This window comes from Embiotoca jacksoni, unplaced genomic scaffold (genome assembly GCF_022577435.1).
Source record: "Embiotoca jacksoni isolate LCO1_2020_lvr unplaced genomic scaffold, fEmbJac1.0.p SCAF_38, whole genome shotgun sequence".
Taxonomy (NCBI): Eukaryota; Metazoa; Chordata; class Actinopteri; family Embiotocidae; genus Embiotoca; species Embiotoca jacksoni.
In genome coordinates, this window is record NW_027185390.1 from 2921606 (window position 1) to 2947547 (window position 25942).

The window sequence follows — 25942 nt, forward strand, 5'->3', positions numbered from 1 at the left end:
GACGTCGGACACGTAGTTAGAAAGGTGAATTTTTATTACTCATTCGTCACTCCGTACACGGTGTTCTAGCTATGTACAATCACAAGGTGAAATCACGGGGTTACACGGAAGGTCCCATCAGAATAACAACAAAAGGGGCTACACGGGTGTTTACTAAATGTGTGTGTGTGGGGGGGGTGGAGAGGGTGGATGTGGGGGAGATGGTGTGTGTGTGTGTGTGGGGGGGGGGGGGGGGGGGCATTTCAGTCTGGACAGGGAGAAGACATTCAGCCGTTCTGGAAAAGTAAGAAAAAAAAGCAAAAGACACTGTTTGAACTAAAGGAAGGCACTTCCGCAGGCCGAGGGTGAGTAAATGAAGCGCGCCCTCCACAGTGACAGAACAGCGATGAGGAGAAACGGGACCGATTACGTAACGTCGCGGCTTTCTACGAGCCGGACGGCCGTTTGCACGTCACAAAATACCTTGTTACGATTGCGTGCGGTTTTCCTCTAAAGGCGTCGCCGCGTGTAAAAACACGCGGGAGTGTTTAGAGTCCGGGTTGGAGGGGGGGGGAGGAAGAGGAGGAGGAAGAGGTCCCGCGACTCGCTTCCGACCGGCAGCGACTCCCACACGGCCGTCGACGTCCGCCGTTAAGACGAGCCGTCTTTAGTTTGTCGGATGTCGGCGACGCTCTCCGGGACCCGGGCCACGACGCCCTCCAGAGACTTGGTGAGGCAGATCTGGCAGCCGAGACGGGACCTGCGGGAGGAGACGAGGGTCGTACGCGTTATCGGATCGGACCGTTGTTGTTTTTGTGTGTGTTTTTTTTTTTAATACATTCACATTGAAATCAAACAGTTGCAGTATTTTCCCCGGTTTGTTTTTGGCCGCTCCGCCGATAACAGACGTTTGTCTTCAGAAGAGCGTCGGATTCGGGGAGGGACGAACGTCCCGAAAGCGCTTTGAAGCGAAAGCCGGCGGTTTCCTTACGTGTCGGTGAGGCCGTAGGCCAAGTCCAGCATGTCCATCTCCTCGTCCGTGACCGGTCCCAGCTTCTTGTACACGTCCTCGTCGAAGATCAGGTGACACGTGGAGCACGCCAGCGTTCCCTCGCACGCTCCTGCGCACACACACACACACACACACACACACACACACACACACACACACACGTTGGTTCAGTCAGTCCGGCGGGTGAGATTCGGCCCGGTTACGCGCGGGCAGATCGCGGTTGCGTACCGAAGCCGTCGAAGTCGAGGTCTTCGTTAATGACGAGATCCAGCAGCGAGTCTCCGGGCGAGCCCTTGACGGTGACCTTGTCCCCGTCTCGGTTGACGAAGTGGACCGTCACCTTGCCGTCTGACCTGAGACACACAAACACGGTGTGTTTACTTTTGACCGCGATGTGGGGGGGGAAAAACAACACCACAACATAACAGTCGGTAGGCGTATTCTAGTTGCGCGCCATCGCGACTGTCTTTACTCCCCCCCCCTTCTCCCCCCCCCCTCCCTCCACCGGCACCCGGAAAAGATCTTCGTAATGTCGGATGGCGGCGAAGCTACGCGTGAATACATCCCCGGCACTTCGATAAAGAATAAAGACATTTTTTTTTTAGAAGCAAAGATGCCAAACAAGTTTGCGCTTTCGTCGTGTTACGCGGTGAATATTGGTGTTTTCGATAAATCCCCTCCGTCTCCGGGGACAGCGCAGTAAACGTCGGACCAAAGTTTGAGCGTAAGAGAAAAGTCGTCTATCTTCCAGGAGGACCTGTGACCTTTTAAGACAACGCAAAGACTCGGTGGTAAATCGCAGGAAACTGGGATGGGTGGAGAAAAAAAAAAAAAAGGACAGTCGAGGGGGGAGGAGGTGGAGGAGGAGGTGTGCGTCAGGCGAGCGCCCACAGGAGGACGGTGTCAACAGGTTTAAGGCCGGCTTTCATAACCGAACCTTCAACCTGAGCGGAGTCGGCAGGCCGTGACGCAATCCCGCGAGCCGCTTGGCCCCCGGCGGCTCCGAGAGCCTTGGACCCGGAGGGGATGAGGGATCGGCACGCCGCGTCTGAAGGACGCACTCAACACCAGCTGCAAGCGCCGTTATCGCTCGCGCGTGCGTGTGTGTGTGTGCGCGCGTGCGTGTTGTTTTGTAAGACGTTGTAATAAAAATAAAAATAAAAGCTAAACGAACCCGATGTCTGTTACACTCCTACGGTTTAATACCGCAGCGACGCTGTTACGCAAACATTTGTATCCCACTTTGATCGTGTTGTTTTTGCTCGGACGGTCCCGCGCGGAGTGTTTCGAGATGACGTAGGGGATCGATTTTTTTTTTTTTTTTTTTTTTGGGGGGGGGGGGGGGAAACGAGGTAAAAAGAAAAGGTGACGCTTCAAACTAAGGACGTCCCGCCGCGTCCTTTTTCTCCAGAATAGGAGTCGTCGGACGGCGGCGGAGGAGACATCGGGAAAACGTCGACGGCGTGTCGGCACCGCGCTCGTATCCAAGGCAACGCGCTTAACGGGACGTTTCGCGAACGGAGCCCGGCGGAGGTCGCTCACCTCAGCGGCTGCGTCCCGGTGGTGAAGGTCCTCGGTGCCGTCGGCCAGGCTCCTCGACTCCCCGCCGCCGCGCTCCGAGCGTAGTCCCGTAACCTGACGCGAGCCAGAGCCGGAGGGAGGGTGGTGGTGGTGGGGGGTCCAAAGTAGACGGAGACCGGGTAAGACGCGTCGGCCGGCGGATCCAACTCGTTCGACTTAGCGCGCCGAGGTTTGGGCTTTAAGGGCTGGCGGTCACTCTGTCACTGTCGCGTTCATTACGTAACGCGCGGGGCGAAAGGGCCGGTCGTCGCGGAAGTAATTAGCCGGAGCCGCGGCTCGCTAACGGTAATAATAACAAAAACAAACAAAAAAGAAAGACACCTCCCCTCCTCTCCAAGAAGAAGGCGAGCGCGTCACCACACGTTACCGGGTTATCAGGCAAATGCGAGAGAGAGAGAGAGAGAGCGAGTAAGGATGTTATTTCCGGCAATAAAAAGTAGCGCAGGCGCAATACGACTTCCTGATACGGACTTCCAAATAAAAGAAATTGTTCCTTAAAGTAATGCATTTTGTTTCTGGGACGGGGCGGGGCGTACATCGTCCGGGGGTTGAATTGGAGCATCGTGTCCACACGACGCGCACAATCCGTTTTCTCGGACGTCCCACGAATGATCGCCCCGGTCGTCGTTTTCCTTCGCGCTTTTATTGTGAAGGTGAGCCGCCTCTCCTTCCGGCTCCGCGTCGGCTAGTTCGCGCCAGCTCGGCGCACTTCGCGCGCAAAGTTTTAGCCGAGCGGCGCGGGCGCGTCATCCGGCGGGGGGGGAGGGGGGGGCGGAGTTTAGCGCGCGGACGTAACAAACAACCTTGAGCTTTTGAACTGCCGTGAAGCAGCGCGAGCTCACGGTAGAGTCGGGACGGAGCCGCCGAGTGGAAAACGTCCGGTCCGGGATGAAAGTGCGCTTTGAAGCGGTCGTCGGGTCTTCATTACACACAGTTGTGAAGGCTGTCCAAGTAATAGTACGAGCGGCCGGTAGGGGGCGGTAGCAGCGTGTCGGTGGCCGGAAACAGCGCCGCAGGATGGAGTTGGAAAATCGGGAAGAGGCGCCAACACCAACATATGAGTTGATATACAGTGTTGATAAGATGTTGTTACCATTTAGTAGAAATGTGTGTTTGTATACGAAAGGTTTAAGGTGAAAATATGTGTAACAACAGTCCAGCTGTTGTGTTGTAGACGGATTTGAAGATACGAACACAGTTTCCTACAATAAAATAAATAAAAGCGTGTCGGTCACGTGTTTCCTTGTCGGGATGAATTATTAAAGCTTCACGCCGTAAGAGAGGAACGAGGAGTTTAAACAAGCGGTCCTCCGGTTCCCCTCGGCGACACGGTGAACCTGATTGTTGTTGTTGTTGTTGTTTCCTTCTGCAGCTGCAGCGCTCTCACGCCCGCCGTAAGAGGACGTTTGCGGACGGCGGCGTCAGTCAGGTAAAACGAGGCGGCGCGCTGTCGTCGTCACGGGTCGAGTGTTTTGAAGTATTTCATTTTATTGTATATTCTGTGCACTTTTCTGTTTAATATGTTTTAATATGTTATTTTATTTCTTTCCTGTATCTATAGATGCTGCTGTAGCGGGAAACAAATTCCCCTCTGGGATTAATAAAGTAAGTAACTATCTATCTATCTATCTAGTTAAACCGGGCCTTTTATGTGCCGAGTTTGCATCTTCTCCCTCCTCCTCCTCCTCCTCCTCCTCCTCCTCCACCTCTTCCTCCTCCTCCTCCTCTCTCCACCCACAGCTGTGCAGCTGGAGCTTATCACAGGGCCAAGTGTGTAGAGATAATGGAAGCTCATTGCTGATGAAAGCAAAAGCCACAAAACACAAGAGTCCAAAACTCAACAACAACACTTACAAGAGTTCACTTCAACATTGGACTTTAGTGGAGGACAAACTCAAGATAAGACAAAACAAGTCAAAACAAAACAAAAGAAAACAAGTCAAAACAAGACCAGTCAAGGCCAATCACAACCGGTCCAGTCAAAACAAGTCTAGTCCAGTCACGTCATGTCCAGTCCAAACCCCTCAAGACAAGTCAAGGACAGTCACAAGCAGTCCAGTCCAGTCAGTCCAGTCCAGACACAACCAGTCAGTCCAGACACAACAGGTGCAGCACATCAGCAGGAGGACACCGCCGGAAACATCCCGAGGAAACGCAACGCAAGTTAGTTCGACGGGACGCGTGACGACGGGCCGACCGTAGACGCTGATGTTCTACTTCTAAAGTCTTCGGAGACCGACGCCGCTTCTTTTTAACAAACCTGCTTTTGGCCGCTTTTTAAACCGACTACTTTTAGTGGCTCGTTTGTTTTTTCGGGAGGATTACGTTGACTACAGAAACTCTCCACATTCATTTGGACTCTTTTTAGCCTTTTTCGTGAAGTCCTACTTTTAGCGCCCGTTTTGGAAGCTCGTTTCACCCGTCGGCTCGTTGGACGATAAATTTACCGCAAACCGATATTGACGAAATACGACGTTACGCCGCCGAAGCCGAGAACTCGCGTCGCGGCCCTCGTTCACCGAGTCCGTCCGTCGGCGGCTCTTAAAGACAAAAACAAAACTTTAGTGTTTCTCTTTAAATCTACTTTGGTTTTATTTCGACTATTTTAAACCTCCTTTCATCCGCTACACTTTAGAGATGAACATTTAGAGAATCCTATTTTAGTGCTTCAGTTTTAGAGGCTTGTTTTTTGAGGAGGATTACATTTACTACGTCGACTCGTCACATTTATTGAGACATTTCTCTTGAAGTCCTATTTTTGGTGTCTTGTTTTGGAGGCTCATTTCACCGCTTTGGGTTTTTGGACGATCACATCGACTTTGACATCGTATATTATCCGTGTATTACTCGGCCTCTGCGAGTTTCCCATTTCGCACCGTGTACAATAACGACTTACACCTGACGGCCGCGCCTCCACACCTGCGCCTCCACACCCGCGCCTCCACACCTGCGCCTCCACACCTGCGCCTCCACACCGTTGCTCAGCGACGGACTGACAGTGACCGCGGCGTTTTAAAGCCGTCTCATCTCCTTCTATTGTTTTCGCTGCCAATCACGACTAACGAGCCCGCAGCTGTACAGAAACATATATATATATATAGATATATATATGTTTATGTAAATATATAATACATATATAACAACTGTACCTATAATGCTGCTGTAGCAAAAAACATTTCCCCTTGTGGGATTAACAAAGTCATTATCTATCTGACTATCTATTAATCTAACAACAAATGAGGCACGTCGTCCCGCGGCTTCGGGTCGGAGGTCGCCCGCCCGCCTTTCATCGCGGCGGTTTTATTAGCGTCGCGCTCCGACCTTCGATCGAGAGTCCCGAAGGCAAAGTCCGTCCCGTATCGGTAGCCTCTACGTCATCGAGGTTTACGACCGAGACGGGAGCATATAAGACGAGCGACCTTCTCCCCGAGTCGCTCTCCGTCTGTCGTCTCGGTCTCGGGTAAGCGGCGACGGGCAAGAAGCCGGCGTTACAAATACGTTCCCAAAAAAGGCTCAAATACCGACGCTCTCTTTTCTTTTACGTTTACAGGATGTTCAAGTTCACGCTGCTGCCGCTGCTGGTGCTCCTGGCCGTGTCCGGTAAGACGTCTCAGCTTTTCCTTTTTACTCCGCTTCGTCTGACTCGTCTCCGTACGACCGTTTCGGTTCTGCCCGACGTGATTTCTCGGGTTATTTAAGGATCCTTCTTTTTATTACGGACAAACGTCCCCCGATCTCCGATTATTCCGCTTTCGATAATCGCGTACGTCTACACGTGACGGGTTACGTAGAGATCGAGACAAAAAAATGCAAACTTCAAAATTGCTTTTTTTCTCGTCCTCGCGCAGATTGACTTTTCTTTCTTATTTCTGTCTTATTTCACATTTCCTCGTAACTACGATGTTTTCTAGCGCTCGTTCCTCCGTTCCTTTTCGACGGACCGGTTGTTTACGACGCCGTTAAAGGCGAGCTGCGCCCTACGTATCGCACGAGTCCGTTATCCGATCGCGTCCGTCGACCGCTTTCGTCTCCGGGAACTTTACCTTTCCGTCCGCGCCGCGTAACGACTTCTCCCGACGCCCCGGATACGAGTCCGTCCGATGTGAGCTTCTGATGCTTTTCGTCCCGACCTCCGACCTCCGACCTCCGCAGGCCTCGCCGCCGCCCCGGTCCGAGCCCCGAGACGTTTCCGGAAGACGCCGTCGTTCCCCGCCGCCTCCGGACTGACCGAGCCCTCCGGCGGAGTCCTCGGGGCCGTCCTCGGTCTGGACCCCGGATTTGGAGAGATGGCGAGAAGACACCGGCTGATGGACGAGGGTGAGGAAAACCGCTGAGGGAAATGACCCTAAATAAAAGAACGCGTATCTCTAGGGACGGCCGCGTCCGTCTTTTTGTCTCGTCCCGCTAATTGAACGCACCTTCTGTCTTCCGGTCCCAGTCGATGTTCCTGCCCAGAGGAACGGTGGCGGTTGGATCCGCGTGGAGGAACCGCCTACTTCTCACCTCCCGGAGGGCTTCAGGCAGGGAACCGAACCCTCTCTTCACCTCCTGGAGGACTTTAGGCAGGGAACCAAACCCGTCGGGTCTCTCCCGGAGGGCTTCAGGCAGGGAACCCAACCCTCTCTTCACCTCCCAGTGGGCTTCAGGCAGGGAACCCAACCCGTCGGGTCTCTCCCGGAGGGCTTCAGGCAGGGAACCGAACCCTCTCTTCACCTCCCGGTGGGCTTCAGGCAGGGAACTGAGCCAGCGATGTCTGCCTCACGTCACCATAAGGTAGCAGTGAGATCTTTAAGGTCCGTCCGAGCTAGTTTCAGGCAGGGAACCGAACCCTCTCTTCACCTCCCAGACAGTTTTAGACAAGGAACCAAACCCGTCGGGTCTCTCCCGGAGGGCTTCAGGCAGGGAACCCAACCCTCTCTTCACCTCCCGGAGGGCTTCAGGCAGGGAACCGAACCCGTCGGGTCTCTCCCGGAGGGCTTCAGGCAGGGAACCGAACCCGTCGGGTCTCTCCCGGAGGGCTTCAGGCAGGGAACCGAACCCTCTCTTCACCTCCAGGTTGGTTTCTCATTATTCTTATTTTGTTTTTTGCATTCAGATTGTTTAACCGCCTACCTGTGAGCCTATTTATTACCCCTCTGTACTATTTCCACATTATTGATTGCCTTTTATCGCGCCGCCCTATTACGTGCCGTAAAGTCACTTTTCATTCCGGGTTTATGGATCAGAGGAGCCCGGATTACGCTCCGTCTGCGACACTTGATAAAGGAGCTTATCTTCGCGACAAAAAAAATAAAAAAATAAAAAGACAACTCGATTACAGATATTACATCCTATCGTATAACTGTGTCCCTACCCTCTTCAGATGCAGATGAGAGCCGGTGGAGCGCCGCCGAATGCCAGCTGAAGAAAGCGTCCGTCGTAGGAGATCGCGGCCTGAAAAAGCAGCGAGAGACGCCGCGTGAGGAAGACCGCGACATTTGTCTTCACCGATTTCACCTACCTCCCACTCCGTCCGCTCCGGTCTCCTTCAATAAAACCTTGACGTACCTGCGGTTTGTTTCCTCTCTCTCTCTCTCTCTATATATATATATATATATATATATATATATATATGTATATATATATATATATTTTATACATGCCATGTCAGACAGATCAACATTAATTTAGACAAGACTTTAATGATCATTTTCCACTTGTGTATACAAAGCAGTTTGTACAGATTAGGGAGGCAAAGTTAAAACCGTTTTTAGTACCTGGAAAGTGCAAAAAAGTACATTTTAAAGACACGCAAATAAAAATCATGCTGTACATTATATATATATATATATATATATATATATGTGTATAAATATCTATATCTATGCATATATCTATGCATACATACATATATATATATATATATATATACCGTATTCATAAATAATCACAGATATACACACATCCGTTTTAGTGACGGTCACAGAGAACGCAGCTAAGACACAAAATAGTATTCTTGTTTTTCCTTTCGAGTCCCGTGTTCCCGGTTGCCGTGGAAACGGCGGAGGTTTTAAAACACGCGGCGCGACGCTTTCCTAGAATCTTTCTGGGGACGACGACGAGGAGACAAATCGGGCTAAACCGCCACGTCGGGATAAAAGGCACTCCGTTTCTTTGCGGTCGTGGGAAAGAACTCAAACTGTGGTCGCTCTTCTTTTTTCTTTGTCACAACCAAACTGAAAAGGAAAGACATCGATCGGTCTTCCTGACATTTACAAATAAAAATTAAAAAAAAAACACTCTACGCCAAATCATGTTCAGAGAGTACAAAAAGAAAAACTGGAAACAAGAAAGAAACAACCGGTTAGAGACGTTTGGCAAGACGAAATAAACCTGTATCATACACACACACATACACACACACACACACATACACACACGCACACACACACACACACACACACACAGGTATGGTGCAAAAATGATGTACCCCCCCTGCCCCCCTCCGCCCACGACAACAAGCCATGCAAACATTCCTCGAAGACAAAAACTTCCCAGGAGGGGGGAGGAAGAGGAGGAGGACGAGGGAGACGCGACGAAGGAGCCGTATTGCTGTTAACGCTGACATCTTCAAAAGCCCTTTGAGGATTTCTTCTTTTCTCCTTCTTCTACGAGCGCGTGAACGGGTCACGAGCGCGTCCGTCCGAGACCTCTTCCAAAAAACAACGACCGCTACCTCCGCTCGCAAATAAAACACGAACGGTGATTTCGAGTTCGTTTCTTTTTTTGACGCGATCTTGTAGCGTTTTACTTTTCCTCATCGAACTGCGCGTTAAAGCGAGGAGCTGGCGTTAAAACGCCAACGGCGAGGAAGATGTTTTCGTCGCGCGCAAAGACGTTGCTCGTGCCGTGCGTTCGTTTCACAAACAACAACAACAAAAAAAACATGATCGAAAAGAAAGAAAGAAAGAAAAACAGAAAAAAAGGAAACAGACACCCACCCAAACAAATATGGCGTTACAAAAGGCGGAGAGTTTGGTCTCGTGTGTCGGTGGAGCCGTCTTACTGCATAAAAGAGCCGCCGGGCCGGGCGGCTTTGAGGCAACCGTGAGGGGAAAGCGTCGGCCCGTGGAGGGACGGGGGCCCGCCCGTCTGCGGCGGAGGGGGCCGACTGAGGGGAGGAGGAAGATGAAGAGGAGGTACGAAACAAAAAAAGCCCACTTCAAACTACATTTGCAGACGCCCGAGTAAATACGGGAGAGCGGTCGGTCGAGAGATCCCTCCCCGTTACGCTGCGGCCGGGAAGCGGGAAGCCTTCCCGACCTCGGAGAAGAAGGCGCGACGTCGGTCGACGCGGCGACGTCGGGGGGTGAACGGTGCGGGTACGGTTTTCGCCGCGCGGTTCCTTTAGGTGACGCCGGTCACGGCGGGGACTTCGCCGTGAGCCGTACGTGAGACCGTTCGTAGCTTTCCGGGTCCGAACGACGATACCGCCGAGGGCCGCCGGAGGTCCGGCTCCAAAAACCCTCCGCGGGCTTCCGTCCCGCTTCTCTCGCGACATTGTCGGTCCGTACGGTTTCTCTCCGCCCCCGGCTCCGACCCGCTGTCGTCGTCGTCTGAGCTTTTTTCCCCACTTCCCGAGCCGCCTCCGACGCGCCGTCTACACCGACCGCCGGTGTCCGAACGACGGAGGGGTGAAGAGGGAAGGTGCGAAATCTGTGTCGGAAGCACGGCGCCGGCGCCGTACGGGAATACGCACCCGAGCGGACAGACGCGAACGCCTGTTACGCCGTGTGAAAAAGGTGCCGGAGGAGGCGGATCGAATGAGCCCACCTGTCTTTCGCTAATGGAAAAACGTGGAGGATGGCAGGGAGGTGGGATGTGCTTGGAAGGAGGAGGAGGAGGAGGAGGAGGAAGGAAGAGGGAGGGACGGTTCGGGGCTCAGGGGCCGGGGTGGGCTCGGTTCTGGTCCTGCTGCCGGGTGTCGTACGCCGTCTCCCCCGAGGAGATCTGGGTCAGCCTCTTGCTGGAGCCCCACAGCTTCCGCGTGATCTGGCCCGAACTCATCTGGTGAAGAGCGGAGGAGGAAGAGGAAGAGGAAGAGGACGAAGTGGGGGTGGTGGGGAAGAAAGCGTGAAGTAAAAGGACACAAAAGCATAAGAAGGGGAGGGGGGGGATATATGATTCATGAGTGAATGATTGATTAGTTCATTGGAGTTCCATTGAGGCAAATTAAAATACCCAAATACCAAAAATCAAATCTAAATCAAGTCCGTTTTAAACAGAAAAGATGAAAATCAACTATCCACAGGGAGGTAGAGGGAGATGGGGAGGGGGGGGGGGACTTCCCGTATCAACTACCACCGCACTATTTACATTATTCACACGTTATTATTGTTGATGTTATTATTACATCGTAGCTACACCGTTACGTATGGCTTGAGCGTTAATTAGTTTCACGGCATGTTTGTTCACAGCAAACGGAGAAGAACAAGTTCGTGACACTTTCAGGTAAACGGCAATCGGACGGAGCTCCTCCCACCTCCGCGGCCCAATTTTGCGCAGATGTCACACACACACGTATATATATATAAAACAAAAAAATGACAACAAACACATTTAAACTGAGCGAGGTCAAAGGAGAACGTCGGCTTTCGTATCACAGTTGCGGTTCCAGGAATGTGTTAAATCGGTGCGGCTCAGATGTGTGCGTGTGGCGGGGACGGGGGAGGGGTTGGACCGAACGAGGGGGCAGGGGGGGGGGGGGAGCTAGGGTTTGTGGGAGCCGGAGGCGGGGCCGAACGCCAGCCGGTCGCGCCCGTGACTCGGGCGGGCGGGCGAGCGAGCTCGAAACGGCGCCAGCAGCGGCGAGGCCGTGAGCGGCGATCCCTCCAGGCTCTGAGCGATGTAGTTCCGCAGCGAGTTCTTTACCTCCGCCGGCCGGCCCGCGCCCACGATGATCAGCTTGCCGTCCTGCAGGCCCGCCAGCACCTGGCTCTGGTCCTTGGTGACGGAGACGCAGCGCACCGGCGCGCGCATGGCCACGGGCTCGGCGCGCAGCGACAGGCTGCGGGGGGGGGGGGGAAGAAGAAACACGCTCGTGAGCGACCGCGTCGTGAAATTGAGACAATCGAGGCGGCGACTTCACACCCTCGGTCGGAACGTTTAGAGGCCCCGACGTCCGGCGCTTCACCTGTGCAGGTCCCGGACGGAGAGGTATCCCTGCTCGCTGCCGACGACCACGTGCTCCCCCGACACGCACATGTCGGTCACCTGCTCCTTCAGAGGCTCGCTGCGCAGGTGCTTCCCGTTCACCGAGTACAGGTGGAGGGCGTTTTTGTCCTGGGAAGACACGCGAACGTGACGTCGCCTCGGATCGCGGCGGGGAGGAATATTTGGTGTGCGCGTGTGTGCGCGCGAGCGCCTACCTTGAGCGTGGCCTTGCCCTCCAGGCAGGTGTGAACCAGCAGGTGACCCTCCCAGGACACGGCCAGGTGGAGGACGGACAGCGGCAGCGAGCTGTCGCACGGCGGTCGCAGGCAGCGCGTGTACTGACCCCGACGCACCGTGTGGATGATCACCGTCCCGTCCTGCGGAGACGGAGAGAAAGAGCGAGGGAGGGAGGGAAGGAGGGAGGAAACGCACGCTTAATAATAACACGCACGCACATCTCCGACGGGAAAACTCAAGTTTTACGTCCACGACTCAAAGCCTCCTTTTCGGAGGAGTGGGTTTACCCGCGATCCGGACACGGCCATGTCCAGCTCGGTGCTGATGCTGACGCTGACCACCTCGCCCGTGTGCCCGTACAGCACCTGGATCGGTTTGGGGAGGAGGCCGACGGGAGCGCCGCCCTGCGGGAAGAAGAGCGGACGAATGAGAGAGGGAAGTCCCAGAGATGCTCCCGCGCCCCCTGCGTTACTTTGCAGAGCCCGTCCGTCGATTACGACCGTTTAAACGTGCTCAGATATACTTCCGTACGTCTTTTCTTTGTCGACGCGTATTCCTACGCGATATTTAAACCGCCGTCCTCACCTGCTGCAGGACCCGCCACACCATGCAGGTGGTGTCTCTGGAGCCGGAGATCAGGTGGATGCCGCAGTGGTCCGTCGACAGGCACGTCACGACGTCTGCGGGGGAGAGAGAGAGAGAGAGAGAGAGAGAGAGAGATTAAATCCGGAGGCCCCGACCCGGGACCGACTATTTTGTCCGTTTGGGACGTGGAAGCCTTTTCCCTCTACCGGTGTGTCGGATGTGCTGCGCCACCGTCTTGCCCTTCACCAGCGAGGTGACCCGCAGGCTGTTGTCCCAGTGGCCGCCGCTGAACAGCAACTTGCCGTCGTGGGAGACCACAAAGAGCCCCGCCGTCACCTCCAAGCCGGGGGCGAAGGGCCCCGCCAGGAAACGCTGCGTCCTGAGAGAAGATCGGGCGAACGGTTAGGAGGTTTCTGTCATTTTTGTTTTTGTTTTTTGGGGGGTGGGGGGGTCACAGAGCCAACACGCTGCGGACGAGCCGCGTTCTCACTTGACGTTGGACACCGTGGGGTCCTTGATGAAGGTGAAGTAGTTGGAGATGTTCTTGTTGTAAGGCAGCCAGCCGTGAGTCCCCACCAGGCAGTTCTGACTCACCGTCACCTGCGGACAGTTTCGACATCGGCGTGTGAATCCTTTATTCTCGACCGGGACAAAACGTGTCAATTCCCGAAACGTCCGCGCTACAAACGGCTCACCATGGTGTCGGGACTGCCCTGGCTGATGAAGGAATGGGACTGGTTCTTCGGCACCACCGCCTTAACCAGCGGCGCGCCGTCGCCGATGCCCTGCGGAAACACGGACGCGTCGCTTTAAAGGGAAATAGTCGGGAAGGTCGCCCGCCGCCGCCGTTTGTATTTCGGCGCGTAGCGTTTAAGAGGGGGCGGGACGACAAACCAGCGCACCGACCTCCACGAAGAAGGACTTGAGGTCGTCGAGGTGCTCGAACACGCTGACGGGGCACGAGTCCAGCTGAGCCCTCCTCCTCTCCGCTTCCTCCTGAGGCAGACGCACCGGATGGGGCTCCTGAATAAACACGCACACGCTGATATACAAATATATACAAACGCTCGTCGGCGGAAACCGAACTCGGCGACCTCGCGTCCTTCTTTGGACGTATCTGCGGCGAGTCTGCACCTTCAGTAACTGGCAGGGCGTCTGACCGAAGTTGCTGATCATGCCTTCCACAGCTTTGCGCTCCTTCTCGTCCGTGATGGCGTCCAAGTCCACGGCTCCTAAAAAAAACACAAAAAAAAAACACACGACGCGTAGGTACGACGAGTACGCGCCGCGACCGCATCCCGTTCGACGCTTCCGTAAGCAGTTTCTATTGTGGAAAATACTGCCGACGGACGATTCCAAGAAAAGGGTGAGAATAAAACCGACGGCGTGACGTGACGGCGAGGTCGCCGCCGCCGCCGCGGGTGTCTGACCTTCGTACGTGCAGTAGTAGAAGACGTTGAGGGCCTCCACGGCTGCGGGGCCCCTCTGCTTGTAGCCGAATATCAGGTCGATCCACGCGTGGAGGTGAGCCGACACGTACTCCGACTCCTGACGGAGGAAGAAAAGAAAAAAGAAAAAAAAGCCAGCGTTAGACGCGTTCGCGTCCCGGCTTTCTTTGGCGGACGACGTCGTCGCCCTGCGGCGCCGCAGATCTAAGAGCGTCTCACCAGAGCTTTGCGGTGCTTGTAGATGAAGTCCTCGGGGGACTTGGCCCACTTGGGCAGGACCACGTCGTTCACTCTTTCTTTGGAGATCTGCAGGCGGCCCAGATCGAAACCTGGATGAGGGAGGGGGAGGGGGGGCAAATATTCAACTTTTAGGCCGACAAATGTCAAAATGCCAAAACGGGAAACTGTTTAACGGCTAAACGTTTCGTCGCCGTTCTGACGGTAACCCGCGTTATCCGTCTCCGGCGCCCGACTCGCCGTTTTGGTTCTCCAGGAACTCGGGGAAGTAGAAGAACTCGGGGATGAGCTCCTTGACGTCGTTGGGGTTGTCCGTGAGGGTCTGCCAGGTGGCCGGGATGGAGTGGAACTGCCGGTCGGCGCAGTCGAACCTGAGACACACCAGACGCGTCAAGACACAAACGTACGCGTTCGGACGCCCGCCCTCGCCGCCCGGACCCTCCTCACCGTCCGCTCTGCAGCTGGATGTGCAGCGAGGTGAAGGGCTCCGCTCTGATCAGGTAGTGCATCACCCCGGCGGCGTTGGAGTAGTGGGTGCCGTAATGAAACGGGTCTGTCGTGCCCGTCGGGTCCTCGAAACTTTCGTACCTGACGGACGTCGGTAAAAAAACAAAACACTTTGAAGCGGCTTTATTTATTTATGTATTTACATCGATCGGCGTCGCCGCCCAAACTTACTTCTCTCTGACCGCCTTGGCGTTGCGTTCGTTGAGGACGGCCACCGGCTTCGACAGATCCCTGAACGTTCGAGGGTCCGAGAGGTCCAGCTCCTCCGAAGTGTAGTCGGCCAGTATCCACGGAAACTGAACACACGCGCGGCAAATTAACTTCCCGTATCGATCGACCGTAAACCTTAACAAACGGCGCGCTCGGCGATACACGTACCACCGGGTACTGAGCCAGGTCGTTGTACGTTCTGCCCGCGATCGTGTTGAGCTGCATCAGGTAGTCGAAGTTGGAGATCTCCCGGTTCACCCATTTCTGCGCGAGAGAGAGAGAGAGAGAGAGAGGACGGATTCAAAAACAAACGACCGTACGTTGAACGGCACGAAGCGTCTTTTCCACTTTTCGCACTTATAACAAGCGGAGTAGCTCGCCGCGTCCTGACCTGCGTGAGTCCGGAGGCCTTGAGGAGCTCCTGCGGCGAGCGGGTTCCATACGGGCCGAGGGATCGCAGCAGCAACATGCGGCCGTACACCTCGTTCCTCGCCTGCGAACGGCACAGATTACGCGGTCGGTATTTTCCGGAGGCCGGAGGAGACGCCTCTCTTTTCCTCGAAGTTACAAATTCCGACCGGCGCCGTTATTCTCGCTCACCTCCTTTTTGAAGTTGAGGAAGTAGTTGGTCTGGTCGACGAGGAAGATTTCCAGAGCCGAGCGCCGCAGGTTGTACCGTCTGAGGTGGACCTCTCGGATCTGCGACAGCGGCCACTTGAAGTCGTGGCCGACACCTTAGGGAGACAAAACCAAACCCCACAAAACTTAATCGCGTCTTTTCTCCCTTTTTCTCCTCCGTCTCCTACCCTTCCGCGTCCGCTCACCCTCCTCCTTCTCCTGGTTGCTGTCGTGGAAGTAGACGTGCTGCGTGGTGAGCTCCAGGCGCCCCGGCGCCACCTCCCCCACCGTCACCAGTTCGCAGTCCTCCCACAGCACCGGCTTCTCCCTCTGGCCGGCCTCCTCGGCTTCGACCCTGGCGGACGCGGAGAGACGGACGCCGTTAGAAAACGGAGAGGGGACGAAACGTCTCTCGCGGCGTCCTTGTCGTCGTCCGTCTGGCGACTCACCGGTTGTCGGCGGCGGCCGGGTCGTCCTCCGGCAGCTCCGGGATGTCGTCCTCCAAGTCGCTGACTTTCACCTGCTTCGCGGCCTCCAGCAGCAGAGGCTCGGGGTTTACGCGCCGCCGATGGACACCTGAGGACACCGTTATTAAGTGATACTTTTTCGCCCGGTCGGACCGACGGGGATCGAACCCCGCCGAATAACGTCGGTCACGTGGGAGGCGGCGTAGTCTTACCCAGGTTGTCTCTCAGAGCGCTGGCCTCTCGGTGAGGATCGTAGTTGTAGTTGCGGACCAGCTTCGGCCTCATGCGGGAGTAGTTCTCGGCGCTGGACACCATCCAGCGCGTCTCGTCCCCCCGCCTGCGAGAGACGGTCACAAAACAGCCGCCGTCAAACCGACGCTCGCTCCGGCCGACGTCGCGCTCGGCCGTGAAATGCGGGGGAGGGGAAGTGGACGTCGGTACCTGTCCGCCCAGGGCCCCCTCTCGCACGCCAGCCCCCGCCGCGCCGCCTTCCACTGCCTCAGGGCGGCGGCGTTCTGGCCGTGCTGCTGCTTCAGCGCATTGTTGTAGCGCAGGTTCTCCTGCCGGCCGCGGCGAGCGAACGGCTCCGCGAATTGTTCCTGAAACGCACGATAGAATGAAGTCGCGCGAGGTTCGGACGGACGGAGCCGAGGTCCTTCGTCCTTTTACGTCTCGGCCGACTCACCTGGAAGCGGATCTTGCTCTCGCCTCTTTCCCGCTCTCTTTTGCGTAAGCTGACCGCGAAGGCCTCGTAGCACTCCTTCCAGTACAGAGCCGTGGTCTCGTGTCCCCGGCTGAACGTCTCGATTTCGTACTGCTTCATGTACGGAATTATCTGGAGACCGATCGCGGACAAAACACACACGCGAAACGTCAAACTTTGATCCCCGAAACCGTCTCGCGCCGTAGCGGCGGAAACTTCCTATTTTCACCTACGTATTTGTCAAGGTAGACGCGCCACTCCGGCGACTCGCAGTACAGCCGGAAGTCCTCGAAGAAGGAGGGGCTCCCGTTGGCGTCCGGCAGCCGCGGCAGGTGCAGCTCCATGTAGAGCAGGCGGTGCACTTTGGAGAGCAGCGTTCGCAGCAGCGGGACCAGGAAGACGTACGTCTCCTCCGTCCCCTCCCGGACGGAGCGCCGCAGGATGCCCTCCGCCTTCCCCAGCAGGTAGCACGCCTCGTCCTGGCTCGACACCTCCTTGGTCTGCAGGATGCCGTTGAGCTTGGCGGTCGCCGTGGCGCGCACCTGGGACGAGAGGGGACGTTATCGCTGTGGGACCGTAGTCTAGGACAAGTCACAACAATACACGCCGACCGTAGGTACGGCGCTAAAACCGCCTCCTTTTTCTCCCGTTACGGACAACTAGTGCGTGCTGCGCGTACTACTACGCGTACTAATACGCGTGCGACAGTACGTACGAGGTGAGGGCCAATCAAATTCACGCAACCGCTTTAAGGTCTATTTGTAAATACAGAAATACCGCTATTTGTAACAACGCGCTACGTCAAAAGGGTTCCCGGCAAAATTGACACAATCGGCCAAACGGTCCGAACCGCCGAGGAATGTCGGACGACTGAAAAACCGCCACCCTTCACCTCGGGGTCTTCCTGCGCCATGAAGCCCAGCAGGAGCCTCAGTCCCACTTGCGACAGCTGGAACCACTCGGACCCGGCCGAGTACCACACCGTGAGGATGTCCATCAGCGTCACCGTCTCCTCCAGCGCCTTCTCCGTCCACAGCGCCGGGTTGACCAGGCCCTCCGCCTGCAGGAAGTCCTGCACCATGTGAAGCAGCCGCACCGCGTTCTCCGTGTGTCGCGGCAGCGTGGCGGCCGACGCCTCGCGGTTGTCGCGCACCGACCGCTCCAACATTCCCTCCATCAGACTAGAGGGGGAAAAAAGGGACGTTAGGCATCGGCCCGCTCCGACGGCTTTTTCCGCCCTCGCTCCGTCCCGGCGCCGCGCTCACCTGAGCTTGATCCGGTCCGCGGGAAGCAGCAGCTCGTTGGCGGTTCCCAGTTTGGCGAGAGCCGAGAAGACCTGGCCTCGTTCCAGCCACGCCGAGTCGTCCGAGCCCTCCACGCCCCGCCACATCACGCGCAGGACGATCTCCGGCAGCATGCCGCACAGCTCCTCCTCAGCCCGCTAGGGGGCGACGCCGCGCCACACGGGAGAGAACGGACTGTGATTAGCGATTACGCCTTTACGCCCCAAATCGGGCTGCGCGGGAATGCCTGAAGGCCATCTTTTCTCTCACCTGGCCGTTGTCCGAGGACTCCCCCAGAGAGATGTTGTCGCCGAAGAGGGAGCCGTCTTCGTTCGGGGACGAAGTCGCGTCTCGATCCCCGGAGTTCACCGGGAAACGCTTTGAGGTCTCCGGCGGCGACGGCGCGCTCCCGGGCGTCCGGCCGCCGCCGTCCCCGCCCTCGTAGGACCGCGGGCCGGACGGATCGGGCGTCAGGCCCCCCGACTCGCCCGCCACCCGGCCGGAGGTGGACGACGACGGCGTGTCCGGTGGCGAGACCGCGTCGACGTCGTCCGGACCGTCCACCGAGCGGTCTTCGTCCGGGCGGGCGGCTGCGGCGGCGCTCCGGTTCAAGTCCGGGCCTCGCGCGCCGTCGGAGCCGCGCGGCGGCGACGACCCTTCACCCCGCAGGTACAGACGCACGAGAGTGTCCTGCCAACACTGCTGCCTCGCGATCTGGACGGCGGCATCCGGCTGGGACTGAAGCAGCTGGTACACCTGGAGACGGAGGAGAGAAAACGTTTTTAAACTCGCGCTTTATCGCGGATGGCTGACTTTCGGCTGACGCCGACCCGCCGTTTCCCGCCGCATCGTGTTAAAATCGTTCCCCTGGCAACGTGCGGTCCGCCAAACGGCCAAAGGAAATGCTGCGCGTCTCTCTCTGAGTTTAACCGTTATTCATCTCAAATACGTTTAAGTGCGGATTGCGGTTTTAGGAAGGCCGCGTAAGAAAATAATAAAGACATAAAAAAGGACATGGAAACAATAAAGGAAACAGAAAGTCGTGCGGCTCCTCACCCGCTTGCAGACGATGAGGCGTACGCTGGGTCCGGCCCGGTGAGTCAGCTGGACCAGAGCCATCAGGTCCTTGTAGTTCACCACGTGATCTGCACGCACACATGCACACAATCACACACACACACGCACGCTTTTACATGTGCTCTCTCGAGTCGGGTTTATTGGCACTATCGACTGGAGCCGTTTCTTCTACAAAAAGTGCCACCGCTCGCCGGCTACAACTCACCTTTAACCCGGGCTCCGATAAATCCGATATAAAGGGAAGATATCTCCGCAAATATAGAAAAGACACAAAAATACACGGAATATACGGAAAATACGGTAAATCCTATAATCCCGTCTTTCCCTAAAAGTGATTTAAAAGAGCCGAGCCCGACCTGTGTGGAGGACCTGGTTGAGGAGGCAGCGGACCAGCGTGGGGGTGATGTGAAGGTCGGAGAAGAGCAGCGACAGCCCGGCGTAGCCCGCCTCCCTCAGCCGCAACCGCTGCTTGTTCTTCTCGTAGACGCGGTCGCAGCGCAGCATGCGCTCGAACAGCTGCGGGGGAGAGGAGACGTTTTCAATAACGGTGCGACGACATGTTACCTTACGTTTCCGTCAAGTAGGACGATGCCGAGTCGCTCCGACCCGGAGAGCCCGTCGGTCGACTGTACGTCTCGATGGGAACGTACAATTGGAATTCAATTGGACCCGATACCTTTTCGCTCGTTATTACAGCTCGATTGAATGTGACCCAAACGTTGGCCAAATTCCCGTCTTTCTCGGGATCGTCGCCGAGGGGTTCGGCCCGCTTCCCGGACCGGTAAACGTCCGTAGGAGCGGATGTAACGTACGCGACCGACCCTTTCCCGATCGTCAGTCCCGCCCCGCGCGTCGCCGTGGAAACGGGAACGCTCGCAAACAGCTTTGTAGTCCGAGAGCCGATTGCCGCGCGATACCGATACGCTGGGATTACTTTTTTTTTTTGGGGGGGGGGGTTGTCGTTTTTCGTGTACCTCGTTCGCTTCGTTCGCTCCTCGTCGAGTCGACCGCGGCGGGTGTCGGTACGCCCCGGGGGGTTCGTACGGAACGACGCGAGTCGTGGCAACTTTTCTAAGACTCGGGACCGATCACGTAATAGGTGACGGGTCCCGAATAAAGGCGGAAAAAGTTACAAATATCACTCGCGGCGAGAGCTTTCCGGTAACCCGGGCGCGTCGGGCGCCGACCCACCTTGAAGACGAGCTCTCGGAGTCGATCGGAGTGCTTGTTGTTGAGCAGGAGAGCGTAGCAGGAGTCGGCCGCCGCCGGCTCAAAGAGCAGCAGGAAGAGCTGGTCCCGGGCCGGGCTCGTCTGAAGGACGCTGAGCAGCAACTCCAGGACATCACGCAGCTGCAACGCACGCGCGGGCGACCGCAGCGTTACTCAGTTAATTCGCCTGCAAAATGGTACGATAGCAAAACTTTCTTTTTCCTACGTTTACGTCGTCTGTCCGCCGAAAGACGGAAAACCTTTCGTTCCCGCCGCCGCTCACCTGCTCTTCGTCCCCGATGGCGGCCGTGTATCCCAGGAGGCTGTGCATCTCCTCCTGAGACGTCCCCTTGCCGATGTAGTACTTGACGAGGCCGCTCAGAGACGCCCGGATGGTGCGGACGTCGTCCTCGCTCAGGTCGGACTCTTTATCAGCGTTCCTCCTGAACGGCGAGAGAGACGAGAGACGGGAGACGACGATGGTGTTTGAGGGTGAACTCGGGGAGGGGGTGAACTCGGATGAAACGGAGCCTCACCCGTAATAGAGGCGAACGGTGTCCAACAGGAACTGGACTCCGTACTTTTTCCTGAACTGCTTCCTGTTGTCTTTGATGACGGTGGACATGTACTGGATATGACCTTCGGTGGAAGGAAAAACGCGTGAGCGCCGCCGTTCTCAAACACGCACACGCACATCTCACATCTCACATCTCACCTATGCGCAGAGGGAAGTCTCCTTTGTTCCAGATGTTGAAGTTGAACAGTAGATGCGCGTGCAGCTGCTCCAGCAGAGCCTGGTTATTCTCGTACGTCACCTGCTCGATCAGCAGCTGCACGGCGACCAGCACGTTGACGTCCACGTGACCCGCCGGCAGCTAAACAACGACACGCCCAGACGTTATGAAAACGAGCCACGTAAACCGCCGTCGGGCTAGTTTAGAGAGCAATTACAAACGAATGCCACCGGCATAACTGTGTCTCTGTCGACGGATAAGAAACGCATTAGTGTTTTGTTTGTTTTTCTTATAGAGGGTGCGTTTACTTCCTCTACTATCGCATCTCAGACCTTTTCCTCTTTATCCGGGTCCCCGGAGGACGGGAGGCTTTTATTTTCCCGTGGCAACTCATGCTGACTCGGGGGTATTTCCGACCCCTTTTGCTTTAAACAAATAAAATACGGCGGTGCGTGCACCGGATGGGGGGGGGGGGGGGGGGGGGGGCAGACAAAAGCAAAAGACAAACGCAGACAGAACAAACGCAGACGAGCTCGCCAACGGGAAAGAAAAGGTCCCGAGCCGAATGCCGACGGAGGAGACCGGCAACAGGGGGGAGATTCGCGTTTGTGATTAGCAAAGTTGTTTAAAAGGTTTAACAGGCTTTCCGACAATATCTCGAACGTTAATGTTTCCATAAAAACCGATAAGAGGGCCGATAAAGGACCGGACTGACGAGATGAGAAATTAAACGCTCGATAAATCGTTCCGTTAAACGTCACGTTTTTTTTCCCCGCTTTCTCAAAACCGTTCGCGACGGGCACCGCGGCGGCGTCCGAGCGGCGGAGAAAGCTTGAAGCCTGACCTTCTGCAGCAGCGCTCCCAGAGTGCCGACGCCGTGCGAGTGCAGCAGATTCTCCTGGTTGATGAGGTGTCCCTGCAGGAAGTGTTTCAGCACCAGCAGGAACGTGGCCGCCAGATTCTTCTCCAGACGAGCCTCTGCGGGGGAAAACAAAACACGCGTTGGAAACGGACGCCGGCTTTTCCCACGCGAGCGCCTCTCTTTCCGGCGGATCGTCGGCCGAGCGCACCTGAGGCTCTGTTCGACGGGAGGATGACCCAGTCTCCGTCGGTTGGCCCGGTCGCGTCGGGGGTGACGATGCCCGCGGGATCGCCGGTCTGCTGATCTGGGGTCAGCTGGATCAGCTGCTCCAGGATGGGGAAGAGCACCGGCAGGCCGCCCACGCAGTTGATCGTGTCCTGCCGTAGAAAATCCACACGCGTTACAATAGCGCCTACGTGGAAAGTCGCGGGCCGGCTAAGCGGCTAAGCGGCGGCTCGGGTCGCACCTTGACGTCCCAGTTGACCACTTTGTTGCCCGTCAGGCGTCCGTGCAGCGCGTTCGGCGACAGATCCAGGCAGATGGGGCTCCCGCACGCCTGTGGGCGAGACAAAACTTAACGCGATTACGGGAAATAGGTCCGCTATCCGCTACGGGTGCGGCTCATTTTAAACGCTTCCGAATAGGACCGTCGAAACCCCGAGAGGTCCGTTCACCTTGGGCGAATAGTGCAGCAGCAGTTTGGTCGACAGATCGCCGAGTTCCGACTCCTGCTCGTTGAACGGGGAGATGCAGTTCGGACCTGTGCGGAAATAAAAGGAGGACGGTTTGAGACGGAGAGAGACGGAGAGGACAGAACTAACACCCTTCCGCCGTAAAAGCGGCCAAAGCTACGCCTCCTCTCTTTTCTTTTAAAAAGCCCTCCTCCTCTTCCTCCCCCTGCTTACCGGCACCGTAGATGGCCTTGATGTGGTTGTGCTGCGGGGGTTCGTGGAACACCATGACGCTGCCCAGCTGGCCCCGCAGGGACGTGGGGCTTCCCCACTCGCTGTCCTGCGTCCCGGCCGAGATCAGCTTGGTCACGGACTCCGGCTTCCCCCCCTGAAACGCCGCCCGGGTCTGCGGCGACAGGACGCCGCCGAACGAGGAGCGGGCGGCGGGTGCCGTGGCCGGGGAGAAGGGGGGGTCCGGGATCTGGGAGGGCGGAGGGGTGGTGGTGCGGTGGCCCGCCGAGCCGATGCGGCAGGAGGTGAACGGCTGCGGGCGGAGGACGACGAGACAACACGGACGTGCGTTTAACGCCTCGTAAAGTGCAGAGGGCCGCCTCCTTTCCGTCACAACGCGACGCTACTCACCTCCGTCATGGCGGGGTACTTCAGGGGCGCCGACAGCTTCTGCTGTCCGTCCACGTAGATGTAGACCAGGCTCTGTCCGAACGGCCTCTTGCCGGGAACGTGCACCACGCCGACGCTATGCTGTGGACGAAAAATTCAGACCCGTCTAGGTTTTCGCGGTTTTTAAATGAAATGAAACGTAACGTAACGTCGTCGATCGACGTGGACTCACCCACAGAGAGTCGCAGAAGCGGTAGTCGGGCAGCGTCACCGTCACGTACTCCTTCTTCGTGCACACGGCCACCACCAGCGCGCCGGCCGAGCTGACGAAGGCCTCGAACCCCGTCCCTCCCGGGGTGAAAAAGCTGCGAGGGGGAAACCGCACAAAATACACGCTCACCACGCGCGCTCCCTCGCCACTAAAAGAAGCTCCTCCCACGCCTTTCCTTTCTGCCTCACCTGTACAGCTGTTTCCTCTTGCCTTTGCTCGGCGGGCCCGGCCGGTCCCGGTCCAGCGACAGCCAGGCGACGAAGCCGAAGGCCGACCCGGGCCAGCGGCGCACCGTCGGGACCGCGATGCCGGCCATGTCGGGCGACAGGTCGAAGTACTGCGCGGCGCTCTCCGCGCCCCGCTCGCGGACCGCGGCCAGGAGCGCTCTCAGGGCCGGACCCGCGTAGGGGTGCGCTCGGTCCGCCTCCGGAGGCCTGAGGAGGCGCAGGAGGCCCAGCAGTTCCCCGGCGCTCAACGACCGGGAGCCCAGTGAGCCCACCAACCCGAAGAGGCTCTCGGCACATGCTCGGTGCAGCCGCGGGTGGCGCTCCAGAGCGGCGAGGACCCGCGCGACCGCGGCGGCGTTGACGCAGGTGGCGCGGGTCTGCCGGTTCAGGCAGCTGAGGCGGCGGAGCCGGTCGGCCGAGAAGAGCTGCAGTTCAGACGAGTCCAGCTCCGGCAGCCACTGGATCAGCAGCAGCAGCGGTTCCACGTTGCTGATGTCCGGGAGGTCCGCCGACGTGTGATCGCCCTCCGCCGCCTGGACGCGCCGACGGCAGTAAACGCGGATCCATTTGCCAAAGGAAAACACAACCTCGGGTTAGAGCGACAGACACCCCGACGCTTACGAGAGCCGAACGACAGTTACTGACCATGTTCATCAGCTCTTCCAGAAGGCGGCGGGAAGGCTGGCCGAGAGAAACCAGCACTTCGAACAGGTGATTGTAACCGATCCGCTCCTTAAAAACCTCCTGCGGGGGCGACAGCGCACAATTGACGGCGTCCGGACGGCTGACGAATCGCGACGTCGCGCCTTATCGGCTACGTAAAGAAATGTACGGCGCCGATACGGACTCCGCCGTCGCGGGTTACGTCGCGAGTCCGTAATGCGTTTCGTATTTTGGAATTACGGCGCGACTGAGTCGCCGTTACCTTTGCGGCGGGCGATTTGTGCATCACCGTTGTCAGGGCTTTGACGGTCGCTACGGCGAGGGAATCCAGTCGGCCCCGAATCACCTGAAAGAAAAAGAAAGCGGTGAGTCTCTCGCGACGGCCGATCGCCGATCTCTCCCTGGGCAGACTTTGTAGCGACCGACGATCGGACGAATCTCCTCTCGTCCCGTTTACGCGGGCGACGAGCGCGCGGACGATTTGAAAAGCCGCCGTGATAACGCGACTCCCAAAACGACGCGCGTCGCGCCGACGTGAACGAAAGAATCAAAGTAAGTAGACGCCTTCGATTGTAATTAAGTGTGAAATAAGTGAGTCCGATCGTCGGGGACGGTTTGTCGCCGCGGTAGAGGCCGGCGTCGAAGCGTCTACCGCGGATGTTACCGTGGCGATGAGGAAAAGTGTTGTCTTTCTGCTCCGGGGTGACACAAAAACACTAACAAAAATGAAATCCTTTTAGTAAGCGTGACCGGAGCAGGAAGCTCTCAGAGTTTAGGACAAAAGAATTATTACAAATAAATAAATAAATAAATAACACCTCCACACACACACAAACACAGAAAAGTACCCGAGTCCCTTTTTCTCACACAAAAACAAGCGTGCAACCCGCACAACGCAAAGACGTAAACACAAACAGACGCACGTCTCCGTCCAGCTCTGTCCCGCTCGTGTCACAGATCCGCTCGTGTAATAAGAGTCTCGGACCGGCTGGAGAGGGACCGTGGCAACGAAAAACTAAATCAAATGAAACACACTTCCGTCGTCGACTCTGAGAGGTAAAACACACACCGGGCCGTCGGGACAGACATTCCAGTGGAGCCCAAAATCTCACGCAGAAAAACCAGGACAAGGTGGAGGCGATGGGGGGGTGAGGGGGGAGAGACAGAGAGAGAGAGAGAGAGAGAGAGAGAGAGAGAGAGAGGGGGTGAAGCGTAAGGAAAATTAAATTAATGGCGACACAGCCGTGAAGGTGGAAGTCGCTCCGCAGCGCTGTAAATTCCCCTCTTGTAAGATGCAGACATTTTGGGAAACGGGCTCGTCGGATTTTATCGCCTCCTATTTGACAGAGAGCGAAGAAAAGCGGACTCGTGCAACAGAGTGAATAAAACAATGTCGACAAACGCGGTCGGCGATGGGCTGATCGTTTGAGTGCCGATTGAACCCGGTTCGTGCCTCGAATACAGTATCGATCCAAATAAACTCCAGCAAAAGGCGGAGCTACTCCTTCGAGAAACGCCGAAGGCCCGCGTGCTTCTTGTACGACTCGG

At 56.7% G+C, this 25942-nt stretch overlaps 3 protein-coding genes across 9 annotated transcripts in view; 1 reads left to right on the top strand and 2 right to left on the bottom strand.

The window, feature by feature from the left end:
* Positions 1–13: 13 nt before the first annotated feature.
* LOC138208441 (adrenodoxin, mitochondrial-like) lies at positions 14–5862 on the bottom strand. The gene is made up of 6 exons (XM_069166291.1): positions 5804–5862; positions 5492–5564; positions 2534–2769; positions 1220–1344; positions 971–1100; positions 14–739 (listed from the first exon to the last, which is right to left on the bottom strand). The coding sequence occupies exons 1-6, from the start codon at positions 5860–5862 to the stop codon at positions 631–633; spliced, it is 732 nt and encodes a 243-aa protein (XP_069022392.1). The 3' UTR covers positions 14–630.
* LOC138208472 (uncharacterized) lies at positions 2639–8119 on the top strand. Of its 2 annotated transcripts, none has more exons than XM_069166356.1 (7): positions 2639–2691; positions 3945–4001; positions 4134–4177; positions 6123–6172; positions 6725–6889; positions 7011–7627; positions 7935–8119. In XM_069166356.1, the coding sequence occupies exons 4-7, from the start codon at positions 6124–6126 to the stop codon at positions 7974–7976; spliced, it is 873 nt and encodes a 290-aa protein (XP_069022457.1). In that variant the 5' UTR covers positions 2639–2691; positions 3945–4001; positions 4134–4177; position 6123; the 3' UTR covers positions 7977–8119. The 2 variants fall into 2 exon arrangements, with proteins under 2 accessions (XP_069022457.1, XP_069022456.1); XM_069166355.1 differs by having other exon boundaries at positions 2645–3633.
* A 2290-nt stretch (positions 8120–10409) lies between these two features.
* Positions 10410–25942, bottom strand: part of nbeal1 (neurobeachin-like 1) — a 30336-nt gene continuing 14803 nt past the window's right edge. For 4 of the 6 annotated variants that reach the window (XM_069166456.1, XM_069166452.1, XM_069166454.1 and 1 more), the window contains 43 exons: positions 24657–24740; positions 24377–24475; positions 23693–24264; positions 23466–23598; positions 23255–23374; positions 22847–23156; positions 22616–22701; positions 22408–22497; positions 22150–22318; positions 21924–22057; positions 21061–21220; positions 20882–20984; positions 20629–20788; positions 20328–20486; positions 19493–19652; positions 19116–19204; positions 18330–18815; positions 18042–18217; positions 17669–17957; positions 17010–17318; positions 16759–16908; positions 16515–16672; positions 16286–16410; positions 16056–16182; positions 15813–15961; positions 15589–15722; positions 15380–15481; positions 15157–15252; positions 14950–15074; positions 14719–14859; positions 14512–14642; positions 14254–14363; positions 14017–14134; positions 13721–13818; positions 13493–13609; positions 13282–13371; positions 13077–13186; positions 12793–12965; positions 12587–12681; positions 12289–12405; positions 11980–12141; positions 11745–11893; positions 10525–11618 (listed from right to left, as the gene is read on the bottom strand). In XM_069166456.1, the coding sequence (XP_069022557.1) occupies positions 11321–11618; positions 11745–11893; positions 11980–12141; positions 12289–12405; positions 12587–12681; positions 12793–12965; positions 13077–13186; positions 13282–13371; positions 13493–13609; positions 13721–13818; positions 14017–14134; positions 14254–14363; positions 14512–14642; positions 14719–14859; positions 14950–15074; positions 15157–15252; positions 15380–15481; positions 15589–15722; positions 15813–15961; positions 16056–16182; positions 16286–16410; positions 16515–16672; positions 16759–16908; positions 17010–17318; positions 17669–17957; positions 18042–18217; positions 18330–18815; positions 19116–19204; positions 19493–19652; positions 20328–20486; positions 20629–20788; positions 20882–20984; positions 21061–21220; positions 21924–22057; positions 22150–22318; positions 22408–22497; positions 22616–22701; positions 22847–23156; positions 23255–23374; positions 23466–23598; positions 23693–24264; positions 24377–24475; positions 24657–24740 (6963 nt within the window). In that variant the 3' untranslated portion in view covers positions 10525–11320. Of the gene's footprint in view, positions 11619–11744; positions 11894–11979; positions 12142–12288; positions 12406–12586; positions 12682–12792; positions 12966–13076; positions 13187–13281; positions 13372–13492; positions 13610–13720; positions 13819–14016; positions 14135–14253; positions 14364–14511; positions 14643–14718; positions 14860–14949; positions 15075–15156; positions 15253–15379; positions 15482–15588; positions 15723–15812; positions 15962–16055; positions 16183–16285; positions 16411–16514; positions 16673–16758; positions 16909–17009; positions 17319–17668; positions 17958–18041; positions 18218–18329; positions 18816–19115; positions 19205–19492; positions 19653–20327; positions 20487–20628; positions 20789–20881; positions 20985–21060; positions 21221–21923; positions 22058–22149; positions 22319–22407; positions 22498–22615; positions 22702–22846; positions 23157–23254; positions 23375–23465; positions 23599–23692; positions 24265–24376; positions 24476–24656; positions 24741–25942 lie in introns of all 6 variants that reach the window. The other 2 variants (XM_069166455.1, XM_069166457.1) reach the window with 1 other exon arrangement.